Source organism: Bos javanicus, chromosome 8, assembly GCF_032452875.1.
Source record: "Bos javanicus breed banteng chromosome 8, ARS-OSU_banteng_1.0, whole genome shotgun sequence".
In the NCBI taxonomy this organism is placed as follows: Eukaryota; Metazoa; Chordata; class Mammalia; order Artiodactyla; family Bovidae; genus Bos; species Bos javanicus.
This window is the reverse complement of record NC_083875.1, coordinates 104,029,770-104,045,293: the sequence shown is the minus strand read 5'-3', so window position 1 is coordinate 104,045,293 and position 15,524 is coordinate 104,029,770. Positions and strand designations below refer to the sequence as shown.

The window sequence follows — 15,524 nt, the reverse complement described above, 5'->3', positions numbered from 1 at the left end:
CCCAAAGAGGCTGAGAAAATGCGCTGGTGTGAGAAGGCAGATACGAATTCTGCCTGGAGGTGCTGGGCAGATACTCTTGGAAAAGATGGCATGTGAGGGTAAAATCGAGACTGATACATGAAGATGAGTAGGGAGGAGAGAGCCTGCCAGGGGAGAGCCCAGCATAAACAAATGCAGGGAGGCAGGAAGGCCCAGGGCACATGGGTTGGATGCTTCAAAGGTTTCTATACAGCAGAATTCCTTGGTCTTGGCACCACTGACAGCGCAGGCTGGATCAGCCTTTGCTGTGGGTGGGGTGTGTGTGCCATACATCACAAGATCTGTAACAGCATCTCTGGCGTCTACTCATTTAAAGCTAGAAGCGCCCCCTCCCAGGGGGTAATGACCAAAAATGCCTCCACTGTGAACTGTTCCCTGGGGGCAGTTGAGAAGCGCTTGCTCTATAGGAGCGAAGGCAGGGGGATTAGACTAGAGACAGCATGGATTCTGCCCTCCCAAGGAGCAAACAGGGCTCTCCAGCTTTCTGGGCTAGAGGAGGGTGTGTGTGTGTGTGAGTCCCTAGTCATGTCTGACTCTTTGTGACCCCATGGACTATAGCCCGCCAGGCTCCTCTGTCCATGGGATTCCCCAGGCAAGAATACTGGAGTGAGTAGCCATTTCCTTCTCCAAGGGATCTTCCCAAACCAGGGGTCAAACCCAGGTCTCCTGCACTGCAAGCAGATTCTTTACCATCTGAGCCACAAGGGAGGGCAGTTAACTGGTAACTAAGCAAGATGACTGATGGGACCAAGTGGGCAAGACCTTCTTCAGTGCTGCTTCTTCACGATCATTCGTTCATTCACGCTGGGTGCTGAGGACATAGCATCTTATTTAACCCTCCGAAACACTGCACAAAGCAACTGAGGCCATTGGCCCAAGCTCACAGAGCCAGGAGGGGGACAGAGCTGGGATTCCATCCAGGCGTGTCTGACCTGCCCTTGGGAATCAGCTCAGCAGAGTCCCTTGGCTAGCATCGCAGACAGATGCGGAGAAGGGAGCCTTATTGAAGGTGGGGAGGCTCTTAAGTAAGAAACTGTTTCTATCAGCATTGTAGAGAGGGAAAGGGCCTGCAGGTTAGAAGACCTGAGTTCAAATCCCAGGTCTGCCATTTAGTGACCCTGGAGGCTCTGTCCACTAGCCCAGTGGCTCTGGCCTTGGCTGCACGTGATGATCTAGTGCTCTAGTCCACTGAGACCAGCTGAATTGGAACCCCTGTGGAGGTGAAGGACAAACTCCTGCACTGGTTCTCACACACACAGGGGCTGGGAACCAGGGCTGTAGACTTCACTCTCCGAAAGCCCTCAGTGATCTCATTGGCATTTAACACCTGTGTCAGCAAAGGGCCAGGTACATAGGTACATCTTTGTGCAATGACTGGAAGAGTGAATGAATGAATGAGACCTATTTGGGCCTTAGTTTTCTCAGCTGTAAAATGGGCATAATACTGCTTAACTGCTGGAGGCTATTATGAGGAAGCGATGTGATGAGGAACAGCAAGCCTTTCTGTCACACTAGTCAATATGAGAAACTCCCAACTCAAAGTCCCTTTCTCCTGCCCACTTTTCTCCATGGCCTTTTTCATCTTCTAACACACCTCGTATTTTTACCATTTTTATTGCCTCCTTCCTCCCACAAGACTGCAAACTCTGAGGATCAGGGATTTTTGTCTCTATTCAGCTCAGAGGCCTGCACACTTCCTGACAATAGGCAACCAATCCGTCCTGTTGAAGAAATGAATGAATAGGGCTACTGGTGTCACTATGAGGTGACACCAAAATTCAACGTGCTGATGAGCAAAGGGCACACTGGCCTCGCCTCTCAGCCACTGACGTTCTTTCTCGCTCAAGGCTCCCCACATGAGATGATGCAGGCAAACCGCTCAGCAGGATCAGTGCCAAATGGCTACCGTTGTTACCAAAAGATGCTTGTGGGAGGAGCGACTACGGACAAACAGGGATGGTTCCAGGTGAGGTTGCCCACCCCATTGGCCTGCCTCCCTGACCCCCACCACTGGTCAGGGGTCCCTGCCTTGAGACCTGAGCACCACCACTCCCTGTGATTAGGTGACACTGACCTGCCAGACCAAACTCCCCCGTGTTTGCCTCAACAGGAGCCAGAGGGACTCGGTGGAAATGGCTTTGCCAAATCGTTTTCCTACCACACAGAGACTCTTCCTTAATTTAGAAAAGATGTCTCTCCCTGCTCAGGTGAGCTGGTTCCCCTGCGCTGGGGACTCTGGGCCTCCCTGGACATCTGCTAAGAGCAGGAAGGCTAGAACCCCAGGCAGGAGCCAGTCCCGTCTGGTTTTCCATCTTCCACCTCCTCTGCTAGATTCCTACTCCCGTGCCAAGCGAGACCACCACTGGCTGCTTTATGAGCCAGGACTGGAAGAAGACTTTTCCACTCACACCTCATCCATCAGAAAGTGCTGGAGCCCAGAGAGGAAGTGAGCGGGGAGAGGGAGTTCCTCTGTGTTCTCTGAGCCAGAAAAGACCACGTTTCCCCAGCTCACAGACAGCCACGCACTCCTGTCTGGGTCTGGCTTCTTCAGATCTGCAGGAGGACCTGTTCTGGCCGAAGAGGCTGGAGGAGAAGGGGTCCGGGGGCAGTCATATTCCACGTCCACCTGTGCCATGGGGACCCTCAGAGCATGGACAGGATGGAGCCAGGAGATGCCACGGCTGCCCAAATGAGAACCAGATGGCCAAGGAAGAGGGCAGCTGTGGCTACAGCTGGGAGCCAGCAAGGATGCTCAAGCTGCGGCCCTCGGCTGATCTATAGACTGAAAACCCATCAGCAATGGGGGGTTTTCCTGCAAAAATAGTAACTGACCCTGACCCTGCACTGTCCTCCCTGTTTCCTGAACACCTACTACACACAGGCCCTGAGCGAGGCTCTGCAGGAAGAGCGACAAACCATTCTTGCATGTCCTGGTTGGTGAGGCTGGTCTGGGGGCTGAAAAGAACGCAGTTTAGATGGACTTTGAGTCTTCGAGCAGAGTAGAGGCTCTAGACCCGAAAGCTGGGGTTCTAGAAGGGCTTCCTGGAGGGGGCACAAGTATTGTTGAGTCTGAAGGATGGTTCACCCTAGCTGCGAAGCCAGAGAGGAATTCAGGGGCACAGCCAGCCAGAGACCCACCACCTAGGAAAATGGCAGCTCTTCCCCCAAAAAGGTAACACCCCCTGCCTGACTGATGCAGTGATGAGGTGGGGGCGGATGAGAACAGCTCAAAATGCACAGAGAACTCTGCCTCTATAGAGATTTCCCTGCAGTATATGGGAGGGATGATATTAGACCCAGAGAGGTTACTGACTTGCCCCAGGTCACACAGCGAGCAAATGGTGGAGCAGGGAGTGGAGTCCAGATGCAACTGACCCCGGAGCCCACTCGCTCAACTTTCAGGCTGCAGACCTTGCTCGTGGTTTACAGCCCCCGGGAGATCAGGGACAGGGGACGGGGTAGGTCATGGTCACTCCGGGTAGAAGGCTGAGGTTCAGGGAGGGGATGTGCAGGTCCCAGGCCACTCAGCTCATGGAAGGTGGAGCTGAACCTATGGGGACTCCTGGCTCTGACAATATTCCTTCCACCACCAAGAGCACCCTCAGGACCTCCCTGGAGCAGCTGGGATGCAAAAGGAAGGACAGGGTTACTTCTTGTCACATCTCACTAACCATGGTGGGGGGACCTGCTCCAAGCCAAGGTGCTCCACGCCCCCGGGTAAGCACAGACCCTCAGAAACCTCTCTCCCCTCTGGCCACCAGCCCACTGCCGAGGATCTGGGCCAGGGCTGGGGAGAGGCAGTACATAGCACTCCTGTCTGAGGACCCCGCTTGCTAGGAAACCCACTGGACAAAGTGAAGCATCAGCACCAAAGTGTACCTTTCGTCCAAGGGGTCCTGGATTCCCAGTGAGCCCGGGAAAGCCCATGTCACCCTGAAAAAAACACAGAAAACGGGGTGAGATGGGGCAATAGGAGCAGACACTTATTGAAAGTTCGGCCTCCCAGGGCCAGTGGTTTGCAAATAGGATTCACGGAGGCCTAAAGGCCTCAGGGGAGACTCAGGTCCTCTGCACAGGGTGAGGGCAGCCGAGCAGGCATGGGACCCAGCCCCTCCCCACATAATTCAGTCTCTCCATTTGATCTGTTTTCTATGTTGGACTTCGGCAGAAGGAACCATCTGGGGAATGGGTTACACCGCCAAAACTATGTTTGCAAACCACTGATCTGGAGAACACGCAACCTGTTCCAACTGGCAATCCCTCTCCTACATTCCTGACCCCCTCTCTCCTGCCTGTGCTGGACATGGTGGCCACCCAGTAGGGGGCATTTCTGCCACCACCATGAGACCCAGGAGCAGACAACGCAGGAGCAGGAGAGAAGCCTGGGCCCCTGGAGGTCATCCAGCCCGGGTACAAAGTCTGGTCTACACCTGACCAGTTGCGTGGCCTCCAGCCGCCGCCTCTGGGGCCTCTGTTTCCTCCCAGGCAAGCTAGGCCCAGCTGCCTGGGCTATAAGCTTATGAGGATCCAATGGGGGTGCGTGTGGATGTATATACACAGGAAGCGCTTGCTGAGTGAGCAAACTTCTCATGAAGATGTGAAGGAATGAGCCTCCTGTGTCTCAGAGAAATCAACAGGAGCCGCCACCTCTAAGTCTCCATGCACCAGAGGCTGGGCTGAGAAGCAGAGTTCTTCCGGTCAGGAGGGCTTTGGGGTTGTGTCCAGAAGGAAACCAGACTCAAGGACTCCTTCCAGAGGATGGATATCCGGGACCCTGGGCGATCTTAGAGTTCTGGGTTCCCCTGCTCTGGCCTGACTTGCACTCCCTCCAGGCCCCTTGCCTAACTTACAGGGTGGATGCTTCAGGGGCAATGAAGTCCTTGGGCCTAACTCTTCTCTCTTCCATGGGAGAAGTTCTGGTCTCAGCCCTTCAGAGTCAGGCAGCCCTGCCTCCCCAGCCCATTCCCTTCTACGTCCTGAAAATCCATAGATCCGTGTGTTGAACTAACCACCTAGGAGGGGTCTTCGAATGTCTGCTGGAAGCTTCCTGGGCGTGTGCCACCAAGAAGCTTCTGGATGCCGAGGGCCACCTCGCAGGCCCTGCAGAAAACCCACTCAGAGCATCAGGCCAAAGGACATTCACCAAAGGAATGTCCACAGGTCACATTTTTTTGTCAGTTTTATTGGCTGCACATAGGAAGAAGGCAGCAGGGATAGCTTTGGGTTTGGTGCAGGGAGAGCTGAAGGGCTTCAAAGAGAACAGACCACGTCCTTTTCTACATCCTGCCTCCAGCCTTTTGTTACGCAGAGGCCTCTGTCAGGAGGTCCGTGCCACGGCATGGCGGTTTCCCTACCATCCACTCCTCCGCTTCCCTGAGCGCTGGGGTCCCTGGAAACCTACCTTTGCCCCATCGTGGGCCTTTCCTGGTGAGAGCCCGGGGTCCCCTTTCTGTCCCTGAAACAGAAACAATTCCACTTTGGCCGCCACGTCTTCTAAAGAGGGTTTCTCCCCACCAACTCTGCTCAAATCCCTGTCCTCTGCTTAAATGCCCTCCCCTTCCACCCCACTCACATTCCTCCATGGGGTCCTCTTCAATCCCATCACTCCCCTGCTCCAGCAACCCTCCATAGCTGCCCACCACCCTACTGACAAAGTCCGAACTCCCCCTTGGGTGTCCCAAGTCTTCCATCATCTGGTCCCACCCACCCTATTCAGAACTCTGCTCTCCTCCTACCAGCCCAGCCCAAAGACGGGGCCCTTCTGCCCCATCCCAGACTACAGTCCTTCTTCCCCCAGGACTTGCACATTCCTGCTGCTGGGTCCTTATGCAGGTAATCACCCCCAAGTAGAAAACCACTCCCCCCACAATCATCATTAGCCAAACCAGAAACATTCTCAAGATGCAGCTTGACTGCATCCTCCCCCACCAATCTGTAGATCCCTGGGCCCACTGTATAGGTGATGTGCTCCCCCAGGGCTCTCAGAGACCTTCTAAGAGACACATCCTGAAGTTAAGCTTGATTCTTTCTGCTTTTCCTAGCCCCTGATGCTCACCTCACCGTCTCAAATTACCTAGAGCCAGTGCACTAACAGCCACTTAATCTATGTACAGCCCTTCACAGTTTGCAATATCCCTCAACCCACCAGGTTCCCAGAATAGCCAGATGAAGTGGACAAAGGAAGTGCTATTACCCCATAACACATTCAGGGAAACTGAGGCCTGGAGAAGGAAAAGGACAGCCCAGGAACCCAAGCTGAGGCACTGGCAGAGCTAAGACTAGGACCCTGAATTTGTGACTCCCATAACAGAGGCCTGGGACCCAACAAGTTAGAATAGGCGGGAATAGCAGAGACACTGACAAGTAGTATGTCCCCAGTCAGACCAGCATCCCTAGTCCCACGCACAGGGAGCATCCCCATCACAAGGATCCTGGCTTCTATGAGCACGTGCTCAGGGAAGGACCTACCAGCTGTGTCTCTTATAGCTAAAGAGGGCTCTGGCCTGATTAAATTACTCAGCAGACGGTCCTTTGAGAAGTCAGTCTCCTGATCTGTCCCTTAGCCTCACTCCCCAGCTCACTCCCCAATCTGGGTCCTGAGTCAGAAGTCCTGGGTTAAGCCACAGACGCACAGTAGGGTCTTAAGCAAGTGACTTCACTTCTCTGAGCTTGTTTCCTCACCTTTAAAATGCGGGCTGCACAGCACACGCACACACACATACACACACAGAGGCATGTGCACAGACGCATGGGTGCATGTTCACACACACACACACACATGCACACACACACATGTGCACACACACGCACACACGTGCACACACGTGCGCGCGCACACACGCACACATGTGCACACACGCGCGCACACATGTGCACACACACATGCACACACGCGCGCACGCACACGCACACACATGCACACACACATGCGCACACACACACACAAGGGTGCAGGCACACATGGCCGCCTGGCGTCCAGGTTTCTTGGCAAGGAGCCAGTGAGATGTTACACGTGGGGATTAAAAACCAACTTTAATTAGTTCCCATTTGATTCTTTTCTGTGTCAGGACACAGATCTTCCAAATCCTGACTCAGTCACTGCATGAGAAATCACTGCATTCCAAACCTTAAGACAGAGAGGGTGCCCTTTCGCTGCCCACCTACCACGTGCCCAACACTGTGCCAGGCCCACTCAATGCAGCACCTCGCCAGCCCTCTTACACACACATGTGGCAACACAAGACCAAGCCCCAGATTCAGAGGGGCTGAGTCATAGTCCAGGGTGGCATGCAGGTAAGAGGCCATGTCTCACTAGGTCTGACTAGGTCCTGGGTCAATCTGACTCCAGAGCCCTCACGTACAAATGGGAAGCCTAGATACCTCTCCCACATGCCCTTCGGCTGCCCCAGGCTGCAGGGCAGTCCCTCCTTGCTAGAACCCCAACTCTCTGTCCACCTGGGTCCATCCAGGTCACTGCTGAGGGCCTCACCTCTAGGATCAACAGCCTCATGCTGCAGCAGCCCCTTGTTGACACTCTCCCAGCCTTGGCGTTCACAAGCCCAGCTCCAATGCCTTTTATGTCCATGTGCAAGGCCAGGCCCAGGGCCACCCAGGATTCCAGTGGCCAAAAAAGGATAGCAGCTTCTACCCACCCCGCCCTTGCCCACCTCGCTCTGCAGCCAATAGAGGAGCTGGGCTTAAAATGCTCTCATGGGGGGGCCTTTGTGCATCCTGTCCTGTCATCTTACAAAGGGGGAAACTGAGACCCGAAGGGATGCCAGACTGGTTCCTTTGCCCAGAGGCCATATCCGGGGGCATTTTAGTTTCTATGGACTGCTCTCTGCACTCTCAGCAGCCAGCACCGTGTTTGGGACTTAATCCCTGCCCAAGAACAACAAAAGAACACTGAAATTTATTGAACATCTACACATCCTACAGTGTACACTGGGAATACCATGGTGGGGATCAAGACACAAGTCGTGCCGGTGGGGACCTCTCAAGGGAGAAACCAGAGACTGGTAATGCTGAATGCTCTAGCATTTTCTAGTGCTCTTCTAAGTCTTCAGCGCGTAAATCTAAAAGGGAGCCATGATCACTATCCCCATTTCACAGATGAGGAAACTGAGGCACAGAGAGGGTAAATAATTTGTCCAAGATCCTATAATTCATAAGTGGGATTTTGATTCAGGAAGTCTGCTTCCAGAGCCCAAGCTCTTCACATTTCAATACACCACAGATGACTAACTATGACCAGTGACACGTGGAGTACAGGAGGGGGCTGGGAGAACTTGACCCAGACTGAGAGTCAATCAGCCAAGCTAAGGCTGGAGGAAGACAAGAAGGGAAGCAGATGCAGTGTGGGCTCCACGGATGCTCAAGGCACCCTTGCTCAGCTGAAGGTGTGACTTTCGGGATGCAGAAAGTTATCCATCTTCCCAGCCAGACTCCTGCAAATTCTCCAGTAAGAGATATAAAGAATAATAAAGTCTAATTAATTGTTTACACCTCAGTGAGGTTGAGGACGTGGGTGCCAGACCCAGCTCTCCAGCCAATGAGCCGGTGTGATCTTGGACAAGTCCCTTTCCCTCTGTATGGAATAGCAGACTCTAGTTAACAGAGCCTTGAGGAGCTAGAAGATGGTTAGGAAGGTATATACTAAGCCAGAAGTGCTACTAACAGAGCGGGAATGGAAACTATGAGCTGCTTTCTTGCAGGTGAAGTTGGGAAGTGGAAAGAACAGAAGGCTTTGGTTACACGAGGCCTCACGAGGGGCTGAGACAAAGAAGGAGCGAACCAAGGACCGGAAAATTCTGGGCCAGAAATCCCCTGTGCAAGTCATCTTTTGCAAGATACACGATCCTGAGTACGTAGCACAGGGCCCGGCCCCGAGGAGGCATCAGAAAAATATTTCCCAAGTGAGAAAATAAATCAGTGGAGTCTCAAGAGACAACTCTAGGGCTAGGATTGGGTCGGATCTAGCCCCAGCTCTGGAAGGTCCTCTGAAGGTTCACTGGGTCTCTGGCCATCATTACTACTGTTTCATGTGTGTATAAGTTCTGGCCACAGCAATAAGGCAGGAAAAACAAATAAGACTACTAACCTTTGAGGAAAAGGAGGCAAAAATATGTCCTTTTTTGCAAACAATATGAGTGCCTGTCTAAAAATTCAGGAGAACTAAGTGAAATACTGTTAGAACCAATAAAATAATTCAGCAAAGGGCATGGTTGTAAAATAAACACCAGAAGTACAAATATACAAAGTCAATAGTTCTTTTTCAATAGCTGAAAGCCAGCTAGAAAATATAATGGGGAAAATATTCCATTCATAACAGCAACAAAAATATAAAATTTCTAAGCACAAACTTAGTAAGAAATGTGCCAGGTTTATGCAATAAAAACTATAGAGGTTTATTATGAGACGTTTTAAAAACTCAACCAAATGGGAAGATATGCCATGGTTTTAGATGGGAAAAGTTAATATTTTAAAGATGGTAATTCTTCACAAATAAACACATTTAATACAATTCCAAGAAAAACCCCAAGAGAGGTTTTTTTCTAAGGAAATTATTAAGATGGGCATAAAGTTCATCTGACAGATTAAATAGCCAGAACATTATAAGTGGAGCAGGGAGACACATAGTATAAAGATAATAACTGTCATAAAATAGTACTTTACTAGGCTAAAAATATACAAACATAGCAATGAAACATATTTGAATGGCCTAAAATAGACCCTGGTCTGTCATGTAATAGTGGAGGAAAAGTCATTTAATAAATGATCAACTACTGCAGGGAAAATAAAGCTATACCCATACCTACTTCCATGAATTTTAATTCCAGATGGTTTAAAATTTTGAGTACAAATGACATTATAAAATGAAATACCAGTGAATACCTCTCTGGTCTTAGTATGGGAAAAAATGTCTAAGTACAAAAGGAAAGAATCATACATTTTACATATGGTAGTGTTAGTCACTCAGTCATGTCCGACTCTTTGTGACCCCATGGACTGTAGCCCGCCAGGCTCCTCTGTCCATGGAATTCCCCAGGTAAGAATAGTGGAGTAGGTTGCTATTCCCTTCTCCAGAGGATCTTCCCAACCCAGGGATCAAACCCCAGTCCACCTCATTTCAGGCAGATTCTTTACCTGAGCCACCAGGGAAGCCTCTACTTACGGTAGAGTGCTCTCCAAATTAGGGCTTTCCTGAAGGCTCAGATTCTGACATATTGTAAAAGTTCCTAATAAATGTCAGTTATTGTTGGTTCAAAAAAAATAGGTAACACTCTCATTTGTGAAAATCATCATGAATACTCTCAATAGGCAAACAATAAACTCAAAAATAATTTGTAAGATACATGCAGCCTTAATAAGCCTTCATATATAAACACAAATGATGTTTACAAATCAATAACAAAAGATAACATCCCAATCCCTAAAATAAACAAAATCATAAATGGTGAAATGCAAATAGAAAGCAAATGTAAGAAAATTATTCACAGATTATCAGTGCAGTGTATTGGAAGCAATAATGAATTATCTTTTTCAAATATCCTCTTCTAATGCTAGCAGTGGCATAGATTGGTTCAGTCTTTCTACAAGGCAATTGTTAATAAAATAACAGCTAAGCACTATATGGCACTTATGTACAGGCATATTTTGAATTATTCATATATATGTAGTATGCATGTATATATATGTATATACATGTGTGTGTGTATATATATTATACATATGTAACATATATATGGAGAAGGCAATGGCACCCCACTCCAGTACTCTTACCTGGAAAATCCCATGGACAGATGGCCTGGTGGGCTGCAGTCCATGGGGTCGCAAAGAGTTGGACACGACTGAGCAACTTCACTTTCACTTTTCACTTTCATGCATTGGGGAAGGAAATGGCAACCCACTCCAGTGTTCTTGCCTGGAGAATCCCAGGGATGGCGGAGCCTGGTGGGCTGCCGTCTATGGGGTCGCACAGAGTCGGACATGACTGAAGCAACTTAGCAGCAGCAGCAGCAACGTATATATATATATACACATATATAGCTTAATCTACAGAGCTAAAGGGCTATGGAGCTAATGGATTTAGGGCTAAAACTATGTGCTTTGGAGTCAGACAGCAGAAGATTCAAATCTTGTCCCTGATACTTATCAGAGATAGGCTAGTTACTTAGATATTTTAGACCTTAGTTTTCCCATCTGCAAATGGGGGTAATAACATTCACCCTGCAAAGTATGTCGGGTTCTTGGTCAGTCCTTGACACACAGGATGTTAAAACGCAGTCAGTGCCTGTGAATGGACAGAGCCACAGCAGGAGGCCTGCTTTCTTCTTGATACTTTCTAGACTTTTCCACCGGAGAAGGCAATGACAACCCAATCCAGTACTCTTGCCTGGAGAATCCCATGGACGGAGGAGCCTGGTAGGCTACAGTCCATGGGGTCGCAAAGAGTCAGACACAACTGAGCAACTTCACTTTCACTTTTCACTTTCATGCATTGGAGAAGGAAACGGCAACCCACTCCAGTATTCTTGCCTGAAGAACCCCAGGGACAGAGGAGCCTGGTGGGCTGCCGTCTATGGGGTCGCACAGAGTCAGACATGACTGACGCGACTTAGCAGCAGCAGCAGCAGACTTTTCCACATTTCCCTTAAAGAGTATGTCCTACTTCAGTCACTGTAGAAAGGGAAAGGGGAGGCTGGGGTCTGATGCCCGAGACTTCTGTAAGGAGTCACTCGGATCACTAAGCATGGATCCTCTTGCCCGCCTATCCTCCCCAGATACCCAAGGGCTCACAGTAATCCTGAGTATTTCACTGCAAACCAAGCAGGGCAGAGGAGGGAAGGGCAGCCAGCCGCCAAGGAGAAAAGGGCCAGGTGCCTCGTCACCCAGCACAGGCACAGCTGGAGCCCTGTCCACCTCAGACCCAGAGCTTCTCACCTGACCTGGGCCCTGCATCCCATCTGATTTCACCTGGCATAGAATCAGCATCCCCAGGGGCAGCTCCAGGCTGGCCACCCTTCAACTTGATGGCCACGGACCCGGCTTCCACAACTGCCTGAGTGGCCTTTGCAAAACGATACACCTGATTGTGTCCCATCTGCTGAAAACCTCACACCTTCCCACTGCTCTTTGTATGAAGTCTAAAAGTCTTAGCACATCCAGCAGGCCTGCTGCCCTCCCCAACCTATTCTCACCCCTTGGCCTGGTGGTCTGCTGCCCTTCAGACTTGATTCAGCCTTCCCACCCTCCAGGAAGGCAGGCCTTACCTCCCAGACAAGATCACTTGCCATCCAGTGGGGACTGAGCACCCAGTGTCTCTCATGTGGAGCCCTTTGCATGGTATGGTCAGCTGGCTTCCACAAGAGCAGGGACTGTCCCTGTCTGTGCCCCCTTGTAGGCTGGGCACCTTGCACCTGTTGACAGCTGACCACCCACCACAGGCCACCACTGCTCTTAATTCAGTTATACCTCATGACAACCAGGGATGCGGGGAGGACAGCTACTATTGTTATCCCATTTTCCAGATGAGCAAACTAAGGCATGGGAAATTCAGATAATTTGCTCAGAGCCACAGAACTAGAAGTTATTACTAACAGACCTGGAATGTGAACTTCCACCATCTGGCTCCAGAGTCTGTGCTCTTAACCACTGCGCTTTCCTGCATGACAACTGTGGTTGCTGGACACATAACTCAACACTTGGTCTCCAAGGTCAGCTAATACCATCCTCCCGTGGTTCTGGCTTCTCTGCTTCAGTCTCAAAGTCCGTGATCTTGACTCTGTGGGAATTGGCAAACTCTCTTCTTGATGGGTTTGAATGTGGAATGTATGGATACATGGTACATAGGGAAAGCCCTGGCTCTGGAGCGGGAAGAAGGGACTGAAGGGTGACTCTGGCCTGAACCACCTGTACAGCCCTGTTAAGTGTCTTCCAGCCAGCAAACCCAAGGACCTGAAATTCAGCCCCGCCACTGCTGGTCACTGCAAGTGATCCCATCAAGTCATGGACCCTTTGGGTCTCTGCTCCCCTGACCTCAAGAGGGATGAAATTCCTTATCTTTGCTCTGTCTCCCCTTCTTGATTTCTCAATCCACCAGTCTCTCCCATCCTTAGTCTGGCAGGGGGATCTTTAACCCACAAGGTCATAAGCTCCCAAGAGCTCAATAAATACGGTACAGAAGTGACCCCACTGTGACCCATCCAGATGATGGGCGGGCTCGCTGCCACTAGGCAGGCCCTGCCTGTTGGGCTGATTTTTCCATCAACAGCGCATAGTAAGTGCTTGATAAATGTTTGCCCATCGAATGGAAATGAACGGATGGGTGGCCCCAGAGGCAGCTCTAGAAGTCGACACTGTTCGGAAAAGGAAGAGCTAGCACCGGGCCTGGAGGGAGCCAGCCCTAGAGTCCCACCAGGTCAACAGCCAGACCCAGAAAGGATCTGGTAAACAGCAAGGACCCTCTCCCCAGAATCACACCCATTCCTGCAGATCCACAACATTCTCTTCCAATCTCAGGAATTCTGTCCCAGAAGAGCCTTTCTTTAACCCCATCCTGGCCAAACCACAGATGAACACCAGCCCAGGGCGAAAGTCCAGCAGCCTGGGGCCTTCAGTTCAACTGTACTGCCCTGGATCCACTTGGGCTCACCTCTTAGACTCCCAGTCAAGTGTCCAGGAAAAGGGCATGACTTTTCCCCAGGGCATTTTAATGCAACTTCTACTGGGAGAAAACTCCCATTCCAGTATATTTTCTGGAACCCGCTCCCTTATTTGTTTATACAGAAGCAAGCTGGAAACTTGTCCATGAGGCCCTGAGTCACAGGTTCGGGCTCTGTATTCCTGTGTTCCGCAGGAGAGCTCATCTGCCAGGTCTGAGCCTCCCTCACCATACTCAGAACAGCTCCTCAAAATGGCAGGAAAAGCGGCTGCTAGGTTCTCCTCCTGTTTCCCTACATCTGCTAGCAGGATGAGGGGTGGGCTGCAGGCCAGACTGGGGCCGGTGTGGACAGGTGAGAAGCTGATGGAGCATCTGCTACCATAGGAGCAGGGGGTCAAGTCTGGGAGTGGTGGGGGAGTGGGGGAAAGACCAGACAGTCTCAGAGCAGGCCAAGAAAGGCGTGTTCTTGAGCAAGCCTGGCAATCAAAACAGTGGCTAATCCTCAGCATCTATCTACCCAGGCCTGGGCGACCAGAAGCCTCTGCAAAGCAGAAGTTTCCCAAGGAGAACTCAGACCCTCGGCCTGACTCATGGGGGCAGGTCCCACTGCCCTTGCCTAGGCAGGGTCTCAATCATCTGCCTGAGTCTCAGTTTCTCCATCTATAAATGGGTGCAGTAACCCCACCATCTCATTCGGTGTTTGTGGAGATCAAATGAGGCTACGTGAAGTGCATGCAGAGCGTCTAGCACAGAGCAAGGGTTCAATATACAGTGCTTGGCATGATCGGTGTTTGCTTTGTTAAAACCCAGAGCACCTCCAGGCAGCTGCTGGCCCAAGGCCTCTGGGCTTACTTTCCAAGAAAGGACCCCAGCTCAGTCCTGGCCGAAGTCACATACCCACAGAGGCAGAGGCGAGCGCTCCTGCAGCTCTGTGTGAGGGCTCTGCGCCAGCACTCTGGTACCATACTGTCATACATCCAGGGCTACCTGTGTACATTTGTCCCAAAAAGAGCTCCAGGAGTCAGAACTAGCTTATGGAGGATGCTCAGCTGACAATCACAGCACAAGCTGGGGCCAGTTGGCTAATGGTTTTCCTCAAGCTGCAGGACCTTTTTAACAGGTTAGCAAAGGACCCTGAGCCTGGGCCAGCCAAAGCCCAGGGATGCTCTTCATCTGGTTACCCCACAGCTGAAAGCCAGGCAGACCCTCTGCCTTTCCCAACCTGCCCTGTGCTCTTCTCGGCACAATTGCTGTGCTCTCAGCTCCCCTGACCCCTCCTCCTATTTCTCCAGCCATCACTTGAGGCTACCCCTTATAACCTTAATATTGCTGGCCCCGTACTCATCCTGGGGCTTCTCACTCCACGCACCACCCTGGACAGCTCTGTTCTCTCCCGGCGCCCCAGAGCTGGAGCCTCCACAGTCATCAGAGCACCAGTCACCTGGGTTTCTGGTCTCATCTGCAGTCCAGAGGTGGCATGTCTGTGCTGGCCACCCCCTAGGGCTCCATCTCCAACTCAGAGCTCCCCTGAGTTTCAGGATGTCCACGAATCTCTCTGCCTGGCTGGGCTACAGATTCCCAAATGTAACATTCCTTCCTCTGGTTCCCTGGTTTGGCCACTGAGGCTAAAGAGAGAATCCCCATCTCTCTCCTCTTGTCCATCCCTGAGTCCTCTCCATCTCCCCTCCACATCGCCGAGGCACCCATTCCCTTCCTCCTGCACCCCACGCTGGCCTGTATCACCCCCAGGTCTCCCTGCCTCTACTCTGGTCCCCAGCCCCCCAGCCCGCCTTCCACACGGCATCCAGGGATTTTTCTCAAA

The 15,524-nt window shown here is 51.2% G+C and overlaps 1 protein-coding gene across 3 annotated transcripts in view; it reads right to left on the bottom strand.

Moving 5' to 3' along the window:
- Positions 1–15,524, bottom strand: part of COL27A1 (collagen type XXVII alpha 1 chain) — a 152,899-nt gene that overhangs the window by 109,451 nt on the left and 27,924 nt on the right. For all 3 annotated transcript variants that reach the window (XM_061426616.1, XM_061426615.1, XM_061426617.1), the window contains exons 6-7: positions 5,441–5,494; positions 3,919–3,972 (exon numbers count right to left, since the gene is read on the bottom strand). In XM_061426616.1, the coding sequence (XP_061282600.1) occupies positions 3,919–3,972; positions 5,441–5,494 (108 nt within the window). The remainder of the gene's footprint in view (positions 1–3,918; positions 3,973–5,440; positions 5,495–15,524) is intronic.